Genomic DNA, 21,228 nt, shown 5'->3' with positions numbered 1-21,228 from the left:
GTTGTTGATTCAAATCAGATTAAGAACTAGGGTTGTTAATTGGGTTCTTAATTAAGGAAGAAGAGCTTGTTGCCATCGTTGAAGAAGAGGAGGAGCAGAAGACAATGAAGGACCACATCGACCTTGACTCATCACAAGCGAAGCAGCAAAAAGCGCGTGACTTCAAGGACCTCGCAGGAAGCTTCTTCTCCGCGGCATCGGTTTTCAACAAGATATTGCAGAAGTGGCGGCAGAAGCAGAAAGCGAAGAAGTGGAGGAACGGTGCTCTTCCGTTGGAGAAGTCGATCGGGCGGCAGTTCCGGGACACACAGTCGGAGATCGCCGACTACGGCTTTGGGCGGCGGTCTTGCGATATCGATCCAAGGTTCTCGCTGGACGCAGGGCAATTCTCCCTAGACGAGGGGCAGTTCTCGCTTGACGCCAAGAGGATGTCGTTCGACGACCCTCGGTACTCGTTGGAGGAGCCACGGGCGTCGTGGGACGGTTATTTGCTCGGACGGAGCAATTTTTCGAGGATGCCGACGATGTTGTCAGTGGTGGAAGACGCGCCGGTGCAGCATGTGATGAGGACTGATATGCAGATTCTTGTGGAGGAGCAGCCGGTGAATGACGATGAGGGCGTTCCTGATGGGAATGCACAGACTAAAGAGTACTACTCTGATTCGAGTTCTAGAAGGAAGAAGAGTCTTGATAGGTCTAATTCGGTTAGGAAGAGTGTTAGTTTGGAGGTGGATGAGTTGACTAACAATGGAAGCGGTGGTGTGAATGGGAATGAGAATTTGAATGTGAATGCGAATGCTAAGGTGGCTCCTTCTGGAGTGGATTATGTGGAGGGTGTGAGAATGGGGTTTAATGAAAGGGAATTCGGGTCGAATTCAATGCGGGAATAAAAAGATTATGTGCTTGGTGGAGGAGTGCTTATTAATCTGATTTGAATTAACAACTCGTGCCACTTAATCTCATCAATAAAAAGAAAACTAACGTGGCAGAGAGTGTAGAGCACAGCTGGCATCAAACCTGGCCTCGTTGTTTCCCACATATACTAAAACTTAATGTCATCCATTTTTAAGGACTAATACTAAGAGTTTCAAAACTACGAGGACTAAAAACCATCAAAGTTTTGAGGAGAGAATAAAACCAAAATCGTGTAATATTTAAGGGACGAAGAACATATTTAACCTACTTGGATATTGTAGTGTGTCTTTTCCAAATATTTCACCATATAACGAGTACCAACAAAAATGTGAAAGAAAAATCACTTAATAAATATTAACGGATAAAAAAAACTCATCTTCTCATTGTATATTTAGATTCATAACTACATCTCCATTATTTTAGTTTTGATCATTTATAGCAAAAATAAATATTATAATAAAAGAAAAACTATAAATAAAATATAAATTTATAAAATGTATAATCTAGTTTCCTGCATATAAAGATGAAGTTGTGTATATACATGAGTTAACATAAATCTAGCAACTGTAGATCAGCTCACATGCCACATGTTCGAGGAAACACGTTTGTCCCCATGCAAGTTGACATGTTAGTGCAAAATATTTTTATCCCTTTCCTCTGATAATCTTATGCTTCGTATTTCTATCTCATAACATGTCATTGCATCATCGGTTGCTAATAAATTGTAAACATTTAACCTTTTCATGTTATTGTTTTTGCGACACCCTTTTGGTTAAGCTATCAGGTACACATACGTAAATCATGTTCAGGGTAGTAACTTAAAACATTATACTTTAGTTTGTAGCGTTATCAATGTTCACATTGTTATTTATTTTTGTGTCTAGAAAAAGGAACTATAAATTAACAATCAATGACAACGAACAACCTCAAGTGAAGCAAATGCAATGTTAAGTGTTTCATTAGCGACGAACAAGGAAAAATGAACTTCATAGGTACTCGGTGTGTGATAGAGCTTCAGTTGGTGACATTCGTGTTGGTTTTCTCAACGAGCAATCTTGTCCTTCCTCTAAACCTAGCTTATTCGAGTCTCATCTCGATCTATCTAATGTTACTCACTTGTTTTGCGTTTTCCTCACACGAACCTAGACTAAGGCCCATGTTTCACGAAAGTAGGCTTTTCTAGATGTATGTTTCCTGAATTAAATCTTTAATTAGACGAAGAGAATTTTGATCCAAAATTTTTCTATAAATTGAACGTATTGAATTATTGGAGAAATTGTTGATTATCCAAATTTGTTTAAGATAACTTGTGACATGCTTAATATTCCAATCACGACCTTTACGACTTTGCAGAACTACACATGAAAAGCAAATGTAGGTTTGAAATCTAGAAATTAATAAAACTTTAACGCAGTTACATTTCTATTAACTAACTTCATCAAACAATACAACCCAAGTCTGAAAAAGACATGATAGTTCATATTATAGATTTTTTCTGTGGTGTCTCAATGATACAAAGAAGCATAGCCACTAGCCACTGCTTCAAATACAAATTATGAACACTTGAATGGACCGTGTAACTGATTAACATAGATTTTCTGAAGTAACTGTTCAAAAACCGATAAATAAGATAAAACAACGCATTAACGTTGGGAAAAGCTTCTTAATATCATGCATGCATGAGCTTAATGTTTACCACCGCCACCTCCTCCAACACCAACACCAGAACCACCACCTTTACCACCTCCAACCCCAACTCCTACTCCAATGCCAATTCCAATACCAATCCCTCCACCACCACCTCTTCCTCCACCGCCGCCTCCCCCAATTCCTCCACCCCCTACACCACCTCCTGCTCCAAACCCACCACCATGACCTGAACCTCCACCAACTCCTCCACCTCCACCACTACCACCTCCTCCACCACCTCCAATTCCTCCACCAACACCACCTCCAACACCAACACCTCCGCCAAATCCTCCCCCTTGTCCAGAACCTCCACCAACTCCTCCACCTCCACCACTACCACCTCCTCCACCACCACCAATTCCCCCACCGACACCACCTCCTACGCCAACACCACCGCCAAATCCTCCCCCGTGTCCGGAACCTCCACCTAATCCACCACCTCCTCCTCCTCCACCCCCTCCACCTCCACCTCCAGCTCCACCTGCTCCGCCTCCACCAACACCACCTCCTGCTCCAAACCCTCCACCGTGTCCGGAGCCACCACCCAATCCACCTCCTCCTCCACCACCGCCGCCGCCACCTCCACCTCCACCACCGATGCCTCCCCCAGCACCGCCACCTACACCTCCTCCAGCTCCAAAACCTCCACCACGACCTGACCCACCTCCAAGTCCAGCTCCTCCCCCGCCACCAAAGCCGCCACCGCCGCCAAGACCACCAAGACCACGACGGCCCAAACCATCTGGGAAGATTTGTTTGTCAAGCTTCTGATCTCCAACAACAAGAGTGGGAACAGTGAAGTGAAGAAGAATGCAGAGAAAAAGAAGAGAGAGAGAAAGGCATTTTGGATGGAAGTGAGTAGAAAGAACCATAATTGTGTAAAGAATGTGATAGAAATGGAGAGAATTTATCGAAGTGGGAGATGCTGCTCTTTCAAAATGAGGAGTGTGCTTTATATAGCCTTCGTCCACTACTGATTGCTATTAATGCTTCCTAATCTTCAAAACCGTTGGGTAATTAGCGGCAACATTAAACCATATGAGAGTCAAAACGCAACCACATTGGACTTTTCGTCTATCCACACTACTCACACACTTTGCTTTCACCCAGTTTCAACTCAAACACTTATTTTGTTGGGTGATGATAAATGAACATCACATATTTCGTTTCATACCTATTCAACACGAACATTTTTGTTTTAAAATATTTAATATTTGGAGATGAATCAAGTACAAAAAATAAAATGTTAATATTTTATCAAGTATTAAATAAGTGTAGAAAGATTGAACGTTGTCTGTTCATAGTTTTCCTATTTTATTTACTCTAATTAATTACTTTTATATTTTTCTCCTTTTCGTCATTATCTCTACATGTACAACTCCTAGTCTGTTTTATTCATTACTAAAAGCATATCGTTAGATAGTATGGGAAGCTTTTAAAAGTATTTGCATTTGTTAATGTGTAACAAAGTTTATTTATCGGATTAATTAAGTTCTGCACAAATATATATCAATACAATTAGTTATTATTTTTAACAATAAATCAATTTTTATTATTAGTATAGGTAATCATATAAAATCTTGTTATTATATAAAAATAATTTTAAATAGATTTTGATTGTTTGCCATTTATAATGCGAAAGGTTCGACAATTTAGCGCAGCTTTTCCTTCTTCCAAACGGTCACGTTCAATACCGTCTAACAAAGGCAATGTCAATTGAACCTAAAAACAACTAATTAACACAAAGATTAACAAAACAAAAAATCTCTGTGCAGAAGCAGAAACTAATCTAAAAGATACAAGAACAGAAAGTAAAATTGAAAACCCAAATTTATTTGAACGTGAGGGCCTTCAACGTCCAGGACAAGATAAAAAGATCTGTTCATAAGAAAGACCTATGATAGTAGAGATCTCCTCACACATTTAGGAAAGACCTTCTATGATAGTAGAGCGTCTGTCGAGGTCTCTCTATGAACGACTTCAAGAAGGAGAGTGATTACCAAGGATGCACCAGTCCAGATCTAATGCTTCATAGAGGAGTTGAAAGTTTCACATCGATTAAAAATAAGACCAATTTATAGTTTATAAATAGGTGCAAACCTTACTCTACAAGCCGATTTTGTGGGGTTGAGGTCACTTGACGAGGATTGTCATCGAGAAAGAGAGTGAAAATCATCCAGGTTTCTAAGAGTGTGACTATGATGGTGTGAGTGAGGCACAACATTAGAACTTCTTGTATATTATATAACTTTCGTTTCACTTATTTAACGATGAATAAAAATTCGTATATAAAATTCTTATGTAAATATTTTTAAAAATTTATACGCAGATTTCGTATGTAATATCATGTTTCTTACTAATCAAATTTTATATGTTAATATTAGTAGAAAAGTCACATTTTTTTGTAGTGAATATATAAATAAAAAAATTTATAAATCTATTAGATAATAATCATTTTTTTTTTTGTATATAGTTATACCTTTCAAATTTAAATTAGTGTTTTTATTAATAACAAATAAATTAAAAAATTAATACAATTAATTTTACATTAAAAACAAAAATAATGTGGATAACTTAAACTGTAATTATTTGTAGTACAACTTGATTCCAAACGAGTTGAAATTATGCGGCTTTCAAACACGGAATAAGGAATGACATGGTCAACTCTACGGACGCGGATGCGGTTGGCTATGCATCGACCTCTCTGCTTAGAATTGATGGGTTTGTAGACTTTAAATTTTTAATTTTAATTGAAGGTTTTAAAATTTCAATAATTAACATGGATTTTTTCTTTACAAATTATTGAGTTAAAATTTTATTTAATCGAAAAATATTTAAGAGATATAATTTATTTTTTCCTTAACATATTTTAGTCATTATTAATATCTTAGAATTTTTGAATATTTCTATTCATGATTAATATCTTAGAATTTTTAAATTATATATATATATATATTATTTAAATGCGTTAGAGTCATTTTATTATATGATTAGTCAAAACTAAAAAATATAAATTAATATTAAGTTTCTAACTAAAAGTATAATTGTTGTGAAATATTATTGTTAAATATTCTAAAGTATTATCTAAGGCTCTTTTTATCCCATTATTTTTGGAAGATAACCTCATTCACATCATTCTCACAGGCAAATTCACTTTTGCATTCTTTTTCATCATGAATCAAATAATGGGTTCATTAAAGATTAATATATGATTATGCTATGCATTTTGGATCTTTATAAGTAAAATCATGTGGTTAAACATGTTATAAGTCTCGTATCGATTAGAGATAAGACTGATTTATATTATAAGTGAGAATAAACATCACCCTTAGTTAGTTTGCCACCATGGCGTTGCCACCTTGTCATGACATTGTCATCATTGAAGGGGGTTGTTGCCTTGTTCATCTTTAATATTTCTCAACTCATCAAACTAAAATCTCGGGGCTTACTAAGCTAGTGTTATAATTTTTATCGTTTTGTCTCTTTATGGATTATTGTCACTTTGTTAAGTATTGCTCCAATACTCAATCCTTCATTTGACAAAACACTAGTTTTGTCACCTTTAGTCCAAGTTTCATTTTTTCTAGTTCAAAAGGTGAAGTAAATATTGAATGGCAACAAGTACTACGAAATTCGCGATCATAAGGGGAGGAAAGGAGAAAACCTGATTGTACGCAAGAGAAGGTGTCTCGAAGATGACGACATGGAGAGCTAACATTGTGGGAAAGCCACGACGTCGATGCAATGTGGGGGAGAATATGAAGTGAAAGAAGAGAAGAATAACATGAACAAAAAGAACGTAGATGAAATGAGAAAGAGAAAACGTGAAGAAAGGGCACAGAAATCAGATTTTGAAAATGAAGAGAACATTTAGAGAGAGAAAAAATTAAGGATTCAGATTTTATGATAGGTGATTTACTACATGTCATAATATATTTTTAACTTTATTATGAAAATGTCACCACATCTAGGGTGGGCAAATAGAACTGAACTGCACTGTACTACTAAAATTTGTACTTAACTAAAAACTAATTTGTCTAAACTGAACTGAGCTGTAAAACAATTCAGACAAACTGAACTGTTTTTTGTTTTATCAAATTGGACTGAACTGAACTATACTAAATTGTACTAAACTACAATATAAACTAAACTGAACTACTAACTATACTAATTTTAAACTGAATTGTACTAATTTTAAACTTAATTGTACTAGTTTTTAAACTCAATAGTATAACAATACATGTTCTTTTTAATTGAAATTTATTTTAATATTTTTATTTTATTTTATTCATAAGTGTCTTACAAATTAACTTTTTAATTATTTGATATTATTATTTTCTATTTTATTTATATTTCTTTTATTATTATATGTGTATGGAAATTATTTTATTATTTATTTTATTTTATTTTGTTTTTTATTTTTTTATTTATATTTATTTTGTCATGAATATTATTTTACTTTTATATTTATTTTTTTATTTTTTTTATTTATATATTTTTGTTTTATATGTATATATAATTTATTTTATCTTTTTATCTACTTATTTTATTTTAAAATAATTTTTTATTTATATTTATTTTGTTGCCTCATAAAATTGTTTTATTAATCAATTATTTATTATTTATATTTTATTATGTAAAAATTAAACTAATATTTATTAATTATTATAATATAATAAAAGATGATACTAAAAAAGTTACTCTTAATAAACGTTTGTTGATTTTTTTGTCATTTGATATTTCTATAATATTAATTATTTTTGCTATATTACTATTTCTTTATGATATTTCATTATATAGTCATTTAATAAAATTTAACGTTAAAAATATATTTTAGTTTTAGTCTGTAATATCATTAAAAGTTTTTTTAACATATTTTTACATATTTAATAACATGTTAAAGAATATAATATATTTAAAATATTATTTTTTTATATAGTCTTTTTTTTCTTTTATGATTTCTATTACTTAATCATTTAATAAAATTAAATTTTAAAAAATATATTTTACTTTTATTACTTAAAATAATATTATTTAAAAAGTAATATAGGTTTATTGATAAAAAAATATAAAAAATTGTGATAAAAAAATTTTGTCTTAAAAATTTCATTATTAATTTTTTATGTGAACAGTTTCTTTTATTAATATTTTATTATTAAATAACGTTTTTTGGCAAGACGAAACAGTTGAACTGGAACTAGAGAAGAAAAAAGAGTAGATACAGTTCTCACGGTTAACTGAACCGAAATTGTTATAAGTTCAGTTTTTAAAAACTAAACATAAAATAGTATACTGAACTTTTAGTGAAAGTGGATCAGTTTTTTTAAGTATAATATAGTATAGTTAACTGTAGTACAATACAGATCAGTTATTTTTGTCCAACCCTAACCACATCTAACTTATTATGACAAGTGGTGAACTAACTATCATAATAAGATGTACTATAAGAGGTCTTCGTAAACCTATCACAATACATTTTGAACATAATTATAATTTTGCCACCGTATTATGATAGGTTTCTCAAAGTACGTCATAATAACTTTTATTTTTATTATGAAAATGTCATTATTATGGCATGTATATTTCATCTATAATCTCCTTTTTCCACTAATTAAGCTTATTTCTATCGGTAATTTAATGATCATGTATAAAATATTATGAAGAATGATAATAACTGTATTGAGAGTATACTTTTAAGACTTCACCTAATAACTCGTTTGTGAGAGAATTCATCCTTTTTAGCAAACACAAGTGAAAAGGTAGTGAAAAACTATTCAATAAAATATTAATTTTTTAAAGATAACTTATATTATTCACTAAAATTTATTAGAAAATACAACTATTGATAATAACTGTACTGAGGGTATATTCTTAATACTTCACCTAATAACTCATCCGTGAGAGGATTCATCCTTTTTAGCAAACACAAGTGAAAAGTAGTGAAAAGGTATTGAACAAAATATTAATTTTTTTAACATTTCTTATATTATTAACTAAAATTTATTAGACAATACAACAATTTATATTTTCATTTAAAAACCTATTAATTTCTATTTTTTAATTTTTAAAATACATACCTACTCCTGAAGGACTAAACACGTACTCATGTGACACTCTAACAAACAATACATGATAAACTATCTTTTAGAGAATTTTAACTTCGTTAACATTTTTATGTATATGAATTAATAAATTTGTTCAATGGGAACTGGTGTATAACTTCTCAAATTTTTCATCTGTAAATTTTTCTAGAAATTAATACAACTTTTAAGGCATAACAATTTCCGGCAACTAACTTAATTAACAATCAATCGCATGTCTGGAAAAGGGATATGACGATATTTATATAGATGATTTTATGGTTTCTCAATAATACAAACAAGTAAAGGCATAGTTTCAAATACAAATGGCGAATACATGGATGGACTGTGTGACTAATTAAGATGGATATAACCAAATTGTTCCAAAACCTTTGACTTCTTAAAACACTTTATTCTAAAACAAAACAACGCGTTAACGTTGGCTAAAGCTCCTTAGTATCATGCATGCATGAAAGCTTAATGTTTACCCCCTCCTCCTCCAACACCAACACCGACACCAAACCCTCCACCGTGACCCGAACCTCCACCTATGCCACCTCCACCTCCTCCACCGCCACCTCCCCCTCCGCCCCCTCCTCCACCAATTCCTCCACCCCCTACACCACCTCCTACTCCAAACCCACCACCATGACCTGAACCTCCACCAACTCCTCCACCTCCACCACTACCACCTCCTCCACCACCTCCAATTCCTCCACCAACACCACCTCCTACGCCAACACCACCGCCAAATCCTCCCCCGTGTCCAGAACCTCCACCTAATCCACCACCTCCTCCTCCTCCACCCCCTCCACCCCCTCCACCCCCTCCACCTCCACCTGCTCCACCACCTATGCCTCCACCAACACCACCACCTGCTCCAAACCCTCCCCCGTGTCCGGAGCCCCCACCCAATCCACCTCCTCCTCCGCCACCGCCTCCGCCACCTCCACCTCCACCACCGATGCCTCCCCCAACACCACCACCTACACCTCCTCCAGCTCCAAAACCTCCACCACGACCTGACCCACCTCCAAGTCCACCTCCTCCCCCGCCACCAAAGCCGCCACCGCCGCCAAGACCACCGCCTCCGCCACCACGACGGCCCAAGCCATCTGGGAATATTTGTTTGTCAAGCTTCTGATCTCCAACAACAAGAGTGGGAACAGTGAAGTGAAGAAGAATGCAGAGAAGAAGAAGAGAGAGAGAAAGACATTTTGGATGGAAATGAGTAGAAAGAACCATAACTGTGTGAAGAATGATAGAAATGCAGAGAATTTATCGAAGTGGGAGATGCTGCTCTTTCAAAATGAGGAGTGTGCTTTATATAGCCTTCGTCCACTACTGGCTGCTATTAATGCTTCCTAATCTTCAAACCGTTGGGGAATTAGCCGCAACATTAAACCATCTCAAGAGTCAAAACCCAACCACACTCGACTTTTGCTCTATTCATACTACTCACACACTTTGCTTTCAACCATTTCCAACTCAAGCACTTATTTTATTTGCTTAATTAAATAATTAGCTTCTATTTTAGTCATTATATCTACGTTTACAATTCCTCCTAGTCTGTATTCATTACTAAAACCAAATCATTAACTAGTGTCCGATGCTTTTAAAGTATTTGCTAATATAATTTGTTTGTTTAACAAGAGTTATTTATTGGATTTTAACGGTCCACTCAAATTTATCAACAAAATTAGATAATATTTTTAACAATTATTATCAATTATTATTAAGATTGTAGGTAATAGTTTAAATCTTGATATTATATGAAACATGTTTCGGGTAACTTTAATTCGTTTTGTCTTCATGTTTATTCTGATCAATCGGGATATCTGCCAAAAGTAATCTAACGCTTAAGTAAATAGTTTGTATGAGATCAAAACAATAGTCTTAAATACACAGTAAATGTCATCATTTATCTCTTATCTTGGATTTTTATTTATAGGTTTTAAGACGGACTTCATGTCCGTTTGGCTCGATATATCAAAATTATATTTTACGTCTTTAGGCCATTCAATGACTTCTTATCTTTCAAGGTCGTCCGAACATTCGGTACAAAACATATTTTAAAATAACATTTATGTTTGACATTTGGAAAACTCAAAATTTAAGATATAAATAATATATGTCAAAATAAAAATAATAATATTATATGTAAATCAGAAGTTTTTATATATCTTAACAATAATCATACATTTTTTAATATAATTATATTTTTTACATATAAATAATTAGTGTGCTAATTTATGAGAAACTAAATTAAAAAATGTACTTAATTTTATATTAAAAATGAAAATAAAGTCGATAACTTAAAACTCCAATTATAATAGGTAAACTTATTATTCACAACTTGATGAAATAATGTGCTTTCCAACACGGAATGAGGAAAATGCATGGTCAACTCTGCGTACGCGGATGCCCTTGTCTCCTCCCATCTACCTCTCTCGCTCAGAATTAATGAGTTTGTTTGTAGACTTCAATTTTTCAAATTAAAATTCTTATATCAATACATTAACATAGATTTTTTTCTATATAATTTAATGAGTTAAATTTAATTCAACTGAAATGTAGGATAAAAATAATTAAGAGATATATTAAATTAGAACTTTTAATTTGACTTATTGTCTCTGAATCAGTGCTAATTATAAGACCTTAAAAAATGTAATTAAATAAAATAATCGAAACGATGACTAAAGTTCAAATTATATTTTTTGAGATGAGTGAAATGATGAAACTAGTTATATAACTTATTTGGTTAAAGTAATATTATGTTCAAATCCTATCATACCACCAAAGTTTTTATTTTATACAATTTCTAAAATTTATTTTTTGAATATTTGTGAAGATAGTTTCTTTGCATTTTGAGAAATATAATAAATGTGAAAAAAGATCTAAAATTTTGATTAGGATTTTTCTTAAGTAAAGACTATGTCCGATTGGTCTTTTTTGTTTCGAAATGACAAGAAATGCTTAAGAATTTTAATTATTTCGTTTTGAATGAGTCCGATGGTTAAAATTATGTTTTTATTAGAAAATTGTGTTGTTAGGCAAAGGATTTTCATTTTGTCAATGGGTGATTCTACAACCATAATGGAATAACCTAGCCTTTCTGGGGTTAACGTTTTTAATTATAATATTTGGAAGCAAAAGGAAATTTTGGTACAGTGATCTTTCATATATATTTATATTGTATAAAGAATATATTTTTTCATGACAGTTTTGTTTTGTTGATCGATTATATATTTGCACCCCTCCCATTTCGTTTTGTCGTCATTGCTTTCATGTTGTGATTATCCTTCCATCCCTTTCCTTCCCTTCAATCTTCTCCTCGTTATTGTTATGGTCACCACCATTCTTTCCCCTTTCTTTTTCTTTTCATTGTGAAAGTGCAAAGTTTGTTCATGATTTTCATTTTTTATTTCTTATTCTTGACATTTAATGCATCGATTTTGTATTTTTGTTCAGATTTATTAATTCTTCAATTCATGCTCCAAACATTTGAAAGTTTGTTTACAGAGTTCCACATTTTCAGGTTCATAAAAAAAATTAATTTATATATATATATATATATATATATATATATATATATATTAATATACATATTTTAAAATTCATTATATTTATCAATTGTGTTTTGTATTAATCTTTCGGTACATATTTGATTGTAGTTGATAATCACTTTCATTTCATTTTAACCTCAAAAGCAATGTAAAATGCTTAGCAAAATTTTGTGAAATTTAAAATATGTTTAAAATTTAAATTTATTAATAAACTAAAACAAGTGAATCCTCTTAAATAGAAAATAGTCAAACCTTGAATACAAAAGCAATGTGATCATTCATTTAAAGATTACTAAAATTGTGTGAACAATTTATTATATATACGTATGGATCGAGATTAGATTAATTCGTCACACATTAGTGCTGAGTATGAAAGAGGAGTAGAATAATTTATACAATTTGCGCAACATAATGAGGGTAGAAGTGATGATGAAGTGAAATTTAGATGTCCTTGTGTTAATTGTTTGAATGAAAGAAAGTTGAATGCAACTGAAATTTGGAAACACCTTATCTATGATGGTTTCTTTCGAAGTTATACAACATGAACATGATATGGTGAGTTATATACTTTCCAATGGTCTTCCAAATTGACCATGTTGTTGATTCCACCATGAAAGATCTATTGAAAGAAGATAAATTACAAGATATGATCTACACTGTTGGCATAGAAGCTTTTATCCAAGCACATTGTATGAAACGATGTGTACTGATGTAGAGACTCTGTTGTATGTCAGTTCAACTAAGTTCACACGATTGTATATATAAAATAAATGTTTTGTTGTCAGGTATATATTTGGAGCCAACAACAATACGAGGTTAAATGTTGTATATAGGTTCATAGACCCCCAACTCACTCATGAAGGTAATAAATTTGACATTTTCTAAACATATGCCATCAACTGCTTTGAAAAGGGGAAGCAAATATATTTTGTCCCTTATATTGTTGTGTTAGCTTAGTTTGTTAACTTGTAATTTTAATATGTCCTTTTAAGGTATAACAATAAAGTTATTTTCAATTTAAGCATAATTGAGAGCTACTTATGCTTTTCTTGAAGGATAACATTGTTGTGTGGTTTTTCTCCTTATACAAGTCTCCCCCAACTATCTCAGACAAGAAATAGATTAGTAAGAACCTCAATGCTATGAACTTCTCGTATTATATAAGTGTATCCTAAAATATTCCCTTTTTCATAGTTCAATTACAGGACATAGCATGTTGTTAGGAAAACTACTAAGGAAAAAAAGCTTACATGGTTATCCTTCCAAGTTTGGTATTTTAGTTCATATATTTATAATTATTTGATTCATTTTCTTCCTCAATTATTTGTAATTGTGCTAATAAATTGTAGCATAATAAACAAATCGACTCAAATGAGTGATATTACTATGTAATGCAATGAAAGACAGTCGTTGTTCGTGCTCGTATTACAACTAGTTGAAAAATAGTAATAATTACGTTGAATCAAATATTTTGCAACTTTGTGTTTTTATATATTAATTGAAATTATTGTCATTTTGTGTAGAAATTCAAGAATCTGACATTAATTCTCAATAGGTCCATCCATTATGTATTTAAGGATAACTTGTGCAAAATACATAATACAAATGTAGAGTAGTATATAACATATTTACTTATTGTATATATATCATACTCTTAAGGATTTAACACAAATATAATTTAGCACATTTACTTGTATCTAGGTTCTAGCTTATTCTGGGTGTGATAGATATAATGTGTTATTTTTGTTTTGATGTTGTGATATTTTGTGTAGGTTTAATATGTAAGAAAAAATAAAATAAAAAAAATTATAAAAATGACTACATTAACCTTCTATTATAATTAAAACCGAAGCATAAAAGAGTATTAGGCTTTGGTTCTGATAATTACCGAAGCTTAAAACCCTTTAAGAAAATAAACTATTTAAAAAAAAAACTTACATTAGGCTTTGATTATAAGTATAACTGAAGCATAAAAAAATATTAAGCTTTCAGCTTTAGTAACCATCGAAGTCTAATATCTTTCTCTGATTTAAAATTATTTATTTTTAAAGGTCTCATCTTTAGTTAAAAGCCTAATATTTTTTTATTTAAAATATCATTTAATTTGAAGGATATTAGATTTTAATTTTGGTTAAACCGAAACTTAATAACCTTAAAATTAAACATTTTTTTAAATCTGAAAAAATTTCGATTTCGGTTGCTGTGAACCAAAGTCTAATACCACATTTTTTTTATTATTTATTTATAATTTCATACTTTATTTATGAATAAACTAAAGTAAAATAGGGAGATTTATGCTTCAGTTTATAAATGAAGTAAAAAAAAATCACTATTTTTTATTTTGTTGAATATGTTTTAATTGTAAAATCGAAACCTAATGTGTGCATTAGTGTTACTAAAAAGTCAATAAAGAAAAATAATAATAAGTTTTTCTTGTGAATGAAAAATAAGAAAAGTAAGCATTAGATTCACTTTGTTGATCTCGTGATTAATATCCAAACAAGCAGTTGATACTTTCACTAGTTGGAAGAAAGCATAAAGGATAAACATATAATTTAGAGAAGAACACATGATGGCACATATGTATAGGTTAGGTTTTGTTGCTGCACAAAAGTGGGGGTTAGAGTTTTAACTTGTGAAGGTTATACTTTAAGATCATTAATGTTAATGACATGAGATTAGCATTTTGGAAAGATGGTTGAAGTTAATTTATCAAGAAAGATGACTGGTCATGGTTAGAGAGACTCGTGATGACTAACACCAGGAGGTTTTGGCAGGGAATGTAAATGTGAATAATTTACAAACTTTTTGGAGGATTAAATAACCCAAGTGAAATTTGAGAAACTAAAAAATTATAAAAGGTTAAATAAAATAGTCTACAAATTAATATCTGATAATTAACATACACTAACTCTCTTTATCTTTGAGGTTAAATAAATTAAAAAGAGAGAAAATTATATATCTTAATATTTAAATTAATAATAAAAAAGAAAATAAAAGAATCATCAATTAGTGATTGATTTGTGAAAACTCAATCACCAAGTTAATTCGTTTAGAAAAAAAAAATAGTCATTGATTTAGTAGTAATAATAAATATAGAAGAATTTAGTATTCTTTAATTGATTTGATACTTGCCCATTAAAAAAAAACATAAATTTAACATTCAAATATTAATATTAATATCGGCTAAATTATGATTATATTAGTATTAACTTAATCAACTCCAATGACAAAAAAATTAATTTAAAAAAAATAAAAACAAATAAATTTATTTTTAAATCATTTTATTAAATAAATATTTATATTAGTATTGATTTAGCGGAAACTAATTTATTTATTTTTAATATTTATATTTATTTAAATTAACGTTGGTTAAGTGGATAATAATTGTAAAAGAAATTAAAATAAGTGGATAATAACTTTAACTTTATTTTTCTTGGTTTTTGTTTAGAAGCCCCATGAGTGATTGCGTATGGATTTGTTATAGTCTTTCTTGCCATTTTTCTTTCTTCTCTCTTTGCTTTTTAACCTCTAAACAACTTTTTACCTATGTTCAAAACATACTCTTATGTCTCTCTCGTTACTGCAACAGTGACCTACATTTTTTAACTGTAGTTGAAAATACTTGTTTTATACAATGTCTCAAAAACTATAATTATTTAATCGTAGCCTAGTATCTAAACTAACCATAGCTAAATGTCTTTGCTGCAATAGTGTTTAAGTTAGTTTCAACGTAGTGGACATTAAACTTTTTTATTTTTAATATTTTGTTTATTTAAATTAATATCGGCTTAGCAAACACTAACTATAAAAAAACAAAAATAAATAAGGTTAGCATTGGTTCAGTGGACGCTAATCTCAATTAATTTTAATATTTATTATATATTATGAATCTATTTGCATTTTTCATATCCGTAAATTAATTTAATTTAATAGTCCAGATTTAAAGATGATAAATCTTCTTTCTTATAATTTTTTTTTCATACATTCTCATCTCCTTCACTCATATTCACCTTCTTCATCAACACTCATCCTTTTCACACATTCATCCACATTTCTTTTCCTAATTTTCTTCATCCATATTATTCTCCTCTTCTCCTTTATTAACATTCTTCTCTTCATCTCCTTCTTTCATATTCATTTCTTTCATTCACATTCATTAAACACATTGATTTCTTTCATCAATTATACTATTTTTACATTTGTTAAATATGAAAATATTATGCTAGATTTCTTTTTTTTTTTAATTTATTGTCAATAGCATCGATCAAGCCAACACTAAATTATTACACAAATTCTAAAATAAAAATACATTAGTGTCGCCTAACACTAAACTACACTAGTAAAAAAAAGGCTTTCTAACGCGCCTAATAGGTCTCGGTTTGGACAGACCCGAAGCAAATATAAATGTGGTGGTAGAATTGCAATTTGTGCGAACTTATAGGCATCGGTTCAACAGGAACCGAGACATAATAAACATATTAAATTGGTTAAAAACTACCCGAAGCGTATAATTTGCGTATAGGCACCGGTTGGAGGAAGAACCGAAGCAGTAAAAGTAAATTACTTCGGTTAAAGAAACAACCGAGTCAATTTACCCTTCCTATCTGCTCTTCTCTCTGCTTCTCTTATCTGTGCTTCTCTTCTCTCTGCTGCCATCGAAGAAATTCTTCTCTCGCGATTGCCATCCAACCACTGCTCGTGCCTCCCCGCTGCTGCTCCCTCACCACCGCGGCCTCCCCGTTGTTGCGTCGCCGTCGCGTGGTCAACCACTGCCTCGTCATCGAGCTCCCGTTCGTCTACCCGCTCTTCTCTCTGCTTCTCTTCTCTCTGCTGCCATCCAAGAAATTCTTCTCTCCCGCTGCCATCCAACCACTGCTCGCGCCTCCCCGCTGCTGGTCACTGATAACGGTTGATTTTACGTGTTTTTGTGTATATATTTTGTGAATAAATCAACTCCTTCATAGCTTTTACCGTGTTTTATCCTCAAGTTTAGTGTGTTTTCTAGTTTTCATGTGTTTTCTAGTTTTCTTGTGTTTTATTTAGTATTTGTTTGTTTTTACCTCTAATCTCTTTGTTTGAGTGTTGGAAATAAATGAATAGGAAGCAATTCTAGTGGAGGAAAACAAGCAATAAATCAAAGGAACATGTTTTTGGACAATGAAAGATCAATTAGCCAATCCAAAGAATCAATGAACCACAGAAGCAAGAAAAAGTGTCAAAAGAAGAACAATGAACAAAAGTGCTGTGGTTGGGGTGCAGCTGGCGTGCAGCTGAGCGCCACCTGATCCGACTTGCTGTAGCTGAGCGGTACAGTTTCTGTGCAGCTGAGCGCCACCTGATCCGACTTGCTGCCGCTGAGCGGTACATGTTTTGTGCAGCTGAGCGCCAGCTCTCTGGAATGTTGTCGCTGGCGTGCAGCTGAGCGCCAGCTCTCTGGAATGTTGCCGTTGGGGTGCAGCTGGGGTGTAGCTGAGCGGTGGCAATGCTGATGTGGCAAATTTGGTCTATTTATGGCTAAAACTCGAAGGGCTTTGGATCTTCCTGGAGCTAGACGTATTTTCCTTCACCTAGAGCACTTGGAGGTGAGCTAGGAGCTGTGGGAACAACCCTTCTTCCTCCTTGGGTCTTCAAGCTTCATCAATGGTGATTTTGCCCCTTTTGGGTTGAGGAAGAAGATGGGTTACGAATTGGAGATGGAGATGCGAAGGGGAAGCGCAATTGGAGCATGGAGCAGCTGCAAAGAACCTTGGGAAAGGCTATGCACACTTCTATGGTTTCAATTTCTTCCTTATCTCTTCAATTTTGTAGAACCCTAAGTTCTCCACCATGGAGGGCTTTTCCTATTTGTTGAGATTAGTTGTAAAACATGGAATTCTTATGTATTTTGTAATGTTAATGATATATGTTGTTCCAATTCATGTTAGTATTCAATTTATATGCTTAATGCTTGCTTTGGATTGATTACCCATGCATGAATTTTGGTTCTTGATGTATTGAGAAATATGAATTGAACCTAGAATCGAAATTGAACACCTATTGGATGGAATTGAGATGTTTGTGAATGCATGAGGATGAAATGGATGAATTCTAGTCTTTGACAAATTGTAAATACTCTATGTTAAATTCCTTGCACACCAACTGTTTGATAAAAATACCAAAAAAAAGTTTCTTGTGTTATTTTGTGCATTTTGATGTCTAAGTGATTTATGAATGGAAGAATTATCATGTGTTGCACAAGTCCCTTGGGAGAGAATGATATTTATCACTTGCTACACTGCGACTGGTGCACTTGCCGTTGGTTTTGCAGTTAACACTCACTCACCGCCGCGGCCTCCCCGTTGCTGCCTCACCGTCGCGTGGTCAACCACTGCCTCGTCGTCGAGCTCCCTGTCGTCACCAGCTTCGTCCAGATCTGCTCCAGATCCGCTCCAGATCCACTCTCATATGCAACGGCTTTCATCTTGGTTGAGGCTGCCTTTGCCACTGAGTTCGCCACGTCGATATTTTTGTTTTTCCGGCAGCCGTCACCGATGGGAACGTTGCGGAGAGCGCCACCTTTGGTCCAGTAGCGGCGGCATGTCTTGCAAAAGTGGCGGGGCTGAGTGAGGTTGTAGTTGTTGCAGTAGCAGAACTTGGTGTTGGATGAATCGCATCGCGGGCACCTGAGGTTTTGATTTTCCGATGTGGGAGTAGTGGTGGTGGTGGTAGGAGTAGTTGTTGTGGTGGTGGATGTGAGGGTAACATTATTAGTTGAGGAAGAAGGAAGAGAAGAGGGAGATGGTGGTGTTTGGCGGCGGGTGGTCTTTGAGAAAGACGGTGGTGTTTGGCGGCGTGTGGTGTTTGGCGACGTGTGGTGTTTGATAGCGTGAGAAAGACGAGACGACGGTCGTCTGATGGGGAAACCAGGAAGAGGATACTGCCTCGGTTCCCTTTGAACCGAGTTCTAATCGTACATTGTTTTGCCTCGGTTCACAGCAACCGAGGCATAAAAGTGCAGATCTTTAACCTCGTTTAGATATGCTTCGGGTCAATAACCGGTGTCTATAGGCTAAAATAACCGGTGCCATAACCTTTGACTGCACTAGTGCTACTTTAACAAAAAAAAATCAAAATTAAAATTAATACAATTTAGCATCAACTAAATCGATATTAATTATAGTTTGATCTTAAAGATTGATACTAACAAATTAACATTAATGATTATAAAGTCGCATGTGTGCACACATAAAAACGACGCTAATATTAACTTTTGGTTGTTAACACCGACTTTTGGTTGACTATAAATTTTTACTCTCTTAATATTGTGTTAGGATCCTCTTGTCAATGCTAATGACTAATACTTTAATCACAAATAGTTTAAAGAATATTTTTTAAACGTTATATATGATTTTGTACAACTACATTAGTAAAACAAGGTTTTGAATTCTATGTCAAAGTTAATTTAAAGCCTATAAAAATATTAGAAAATGTTCTTTTAACAACTTTTTTTTTATAACAGCTTATGTGATAGCTTGTGATTGGTTCGTTTCAAATATATGAACCAATAAAATAGTGACACATAGTCTATTGTCAAAAAGTTATTAAAAAAAGTTGTTAATATATCATGGTCCAAAAATATTTCAGAAAACATAAACATGTTTTTATGTTTTGATAGATGACCAAATGTAAATATCAATAACCAACATCTAAGGTTTCTCATCAACACTACTATTTGAGTGCACATAACAAACAAGTAAAAGAAAAAAATAGTTTTCCTTAATGTGTGGTATCCCTTCCCCCTTAAATGTTGCTTCCTTTTCCCAAACTCATAACCCTTGGCCTCCATCATCTTCACTTATGATAAAAAAAAAATATTTTCTGTCGACGAAAAAAAAATATTAGTAAGTGACAAATAAGTTAGATTTCTACAAGTATTTCATGTATTAGTAATAAATTATTTAAGTTTTTATAAAGGATATTTTACTTTATGTAGAATTTTTCTTCCTAGCTATTTAACCTATTTAAAGAGTCGGTAAAACTTCAAAATAATTAACCTCTAGGTAAGCTAACATACTAGGACAAGCATTAATCTCGAAAAGTTAAGGACAAACTTAAATAATACCACAATAGACCATAATTAAATTTGTACTATAGGATGCCTTATCCTACAACGGTCGACCGATAACCCGGGCGACCTAATGACACCTTATCCTACAACAGTCGACCGATAACCCGGGCGACCTAATGACACCTTATCCTACAACGGTCGACCGTTGACCCGGGCGACCTAACGACACCTAAGCCAAAACAGTCGGTCGATAACCTAGTGGCACATTATCGTCGACCACTTGGTGCTCGACAACCTAAATAGTATGTCGCGACACGAAGCGCTCATACGACATGTCGCCTCACTAGATCGACACACAGAACGATCGACGTGCGGCCTGCGATATTTTAGCATACGGTTTAGCAGTTGCAGAGAAGCGGTTACACATGTTAGCTAACTGACGCCGCGAACCACGGAAGCAGTTGACTCAGTATCAAAGCACAATCTAGCAGTTACAACTTCTACACGGTCCACTTCGGTAACTGTCCGGATTTTCAGGTAACAATCTGTTTTACTGTTTTAAATATACGAAATACAAAGGAAAAAAGGTACGTTTTCACTCATAAGAGAAAATTAAGAAAGATTACTCCTAATTTGTTTTTGATCAGATCCCTTTCTGACTTGAGCGTCGGAGTGCCTTTGCAGGTACCCAGCCCATCTTATCCAGAGAAGCAAGAGAAGAAAGAGAGAAACAGTGCAGTAAAAGCAGTACAGAGGAGAAACGATCCAGAGTGGTTAGGTTCGAATCTTGGGCTCCATATCCCTACCGAAACATTTTGGCGCCCACCGTGGGGCCCGAGATTTACTAGCCCAACAACGCCACCGGAGCAATGGAAGATTTAAACACGCGTGAATTGATCAGGCAGCTGCAGGTACAGATTGAGACACA

At 33.3% G+C, this 21,228-nt stretch overlaps 4 protein-coding genes across 4 annotated transcripts; 1 reads left to right on the top strand and 3 right to left on the bottom strand.

Moving 5' to 3' along the window:
• Nucleotides 1-104: 104 nt before the first annotated feature.
• LOC108339378 (protein OCTOPUS) lies at nt 105-890 on the top strand. Its single transcript, XM_017576514.1, has one exon. The coding sequence runs from the start codon at nt 105-107 to the stop codon at nt 888-890; it is 786 nt and encodes a 261-aa protein (XP_017432003.1).
• A 1,710-nt stretch (nt 891-2,600) lies between these two features.
• On the bottom strand, nt 2,601-3,476 carry LOC108339376 (glycine-rich cell wall structural protein 1). Its single transcript, XM_017576513.1, has one exon. It carries the CDS (start codon nt 3,474-3,476, stop codon nt 2,601-2,603), a length of 876 nt encoding a protein of 291 aa, XP_017432002.1.
• A 5,685-nt stretch (nt 3,477-9,161) lies between these two features.
• LOC108339374 (glycine-rich cell wall structural protein 1) lies at nt 9,162-9,929 on the bottom strand. The gene has a single exon (XM_017576511.2). The coding sequence runs from the start codon at nt 9,927-9,929 to the stop codon at nt 9,162-9,164; it is 768 nt and encodes a 255-aa protein (XP_017432000.2).
• Nucleotides 9,930-18,599: 8,670 nt separating this feature from the next.
• On the bottom strand, nt 18,600-19,320 carry LOC108339373 (dof zinc finger protein DOF5.3-like). Its single transcript, XM_017576510.1, has 2 exons — nt 19,312-19,320; nt 18,600-19,196 (listed from the first exon to the last, which is right to left on the bottom strand). Exons 1-2 carry the CDS (start codon nt 19,318-19,320, stop codon nt 18,600-18,602), a joined length of 606 nt encoding a protein of 201 aa, XP_017431999.1.
• Between the last annotated feature and the right edge of the window lie 1,908 nt (nt 19,321-21,228).

This window comes from Vigna angularis, chromosome 5 (genome assembly GCF_016808095.1).
Source record: "Vigna angularis cultivar LongXiaoDou No.4 chromosome 5, ASM1680809v1, whole genome shotgun sequence".
Classification (NCBI taxonomy): domain Eukaryota; kingdom Viridiplantae; phylum Streptophyta; class Magnoliopsida; order Fabales; family Fabaceae; genus Vigna; species Vigna angularis.
This window is presented reverse-complemented; position numbering and strand designations above follow the sequence as displayed.

Bases quoted from the DNA above. Each gene is read 5' to 3' on its own strand.
- LOC108339376 (XM_017576513.1), bottom strand. From the start codon at position 3,476: ATGGTTCTTTCTACTCACTTCCATCCAAAATGCCTTTCTCTCTCTCTT.
- LOC108339374 (XM_017576511.2), bottom strand. From the start codon at position 9,929: ATGGTTCTTTCTACTCATTTCCATCCAAAATGTCTTTCTCTCTCTCTT.
- LOC108339378 (XM_017576514.1), top strand. From the start codon at position 105: ATGAAGGACCACATCGACCTTGACTCATCACAAGCGAAGCAGCAAAAA.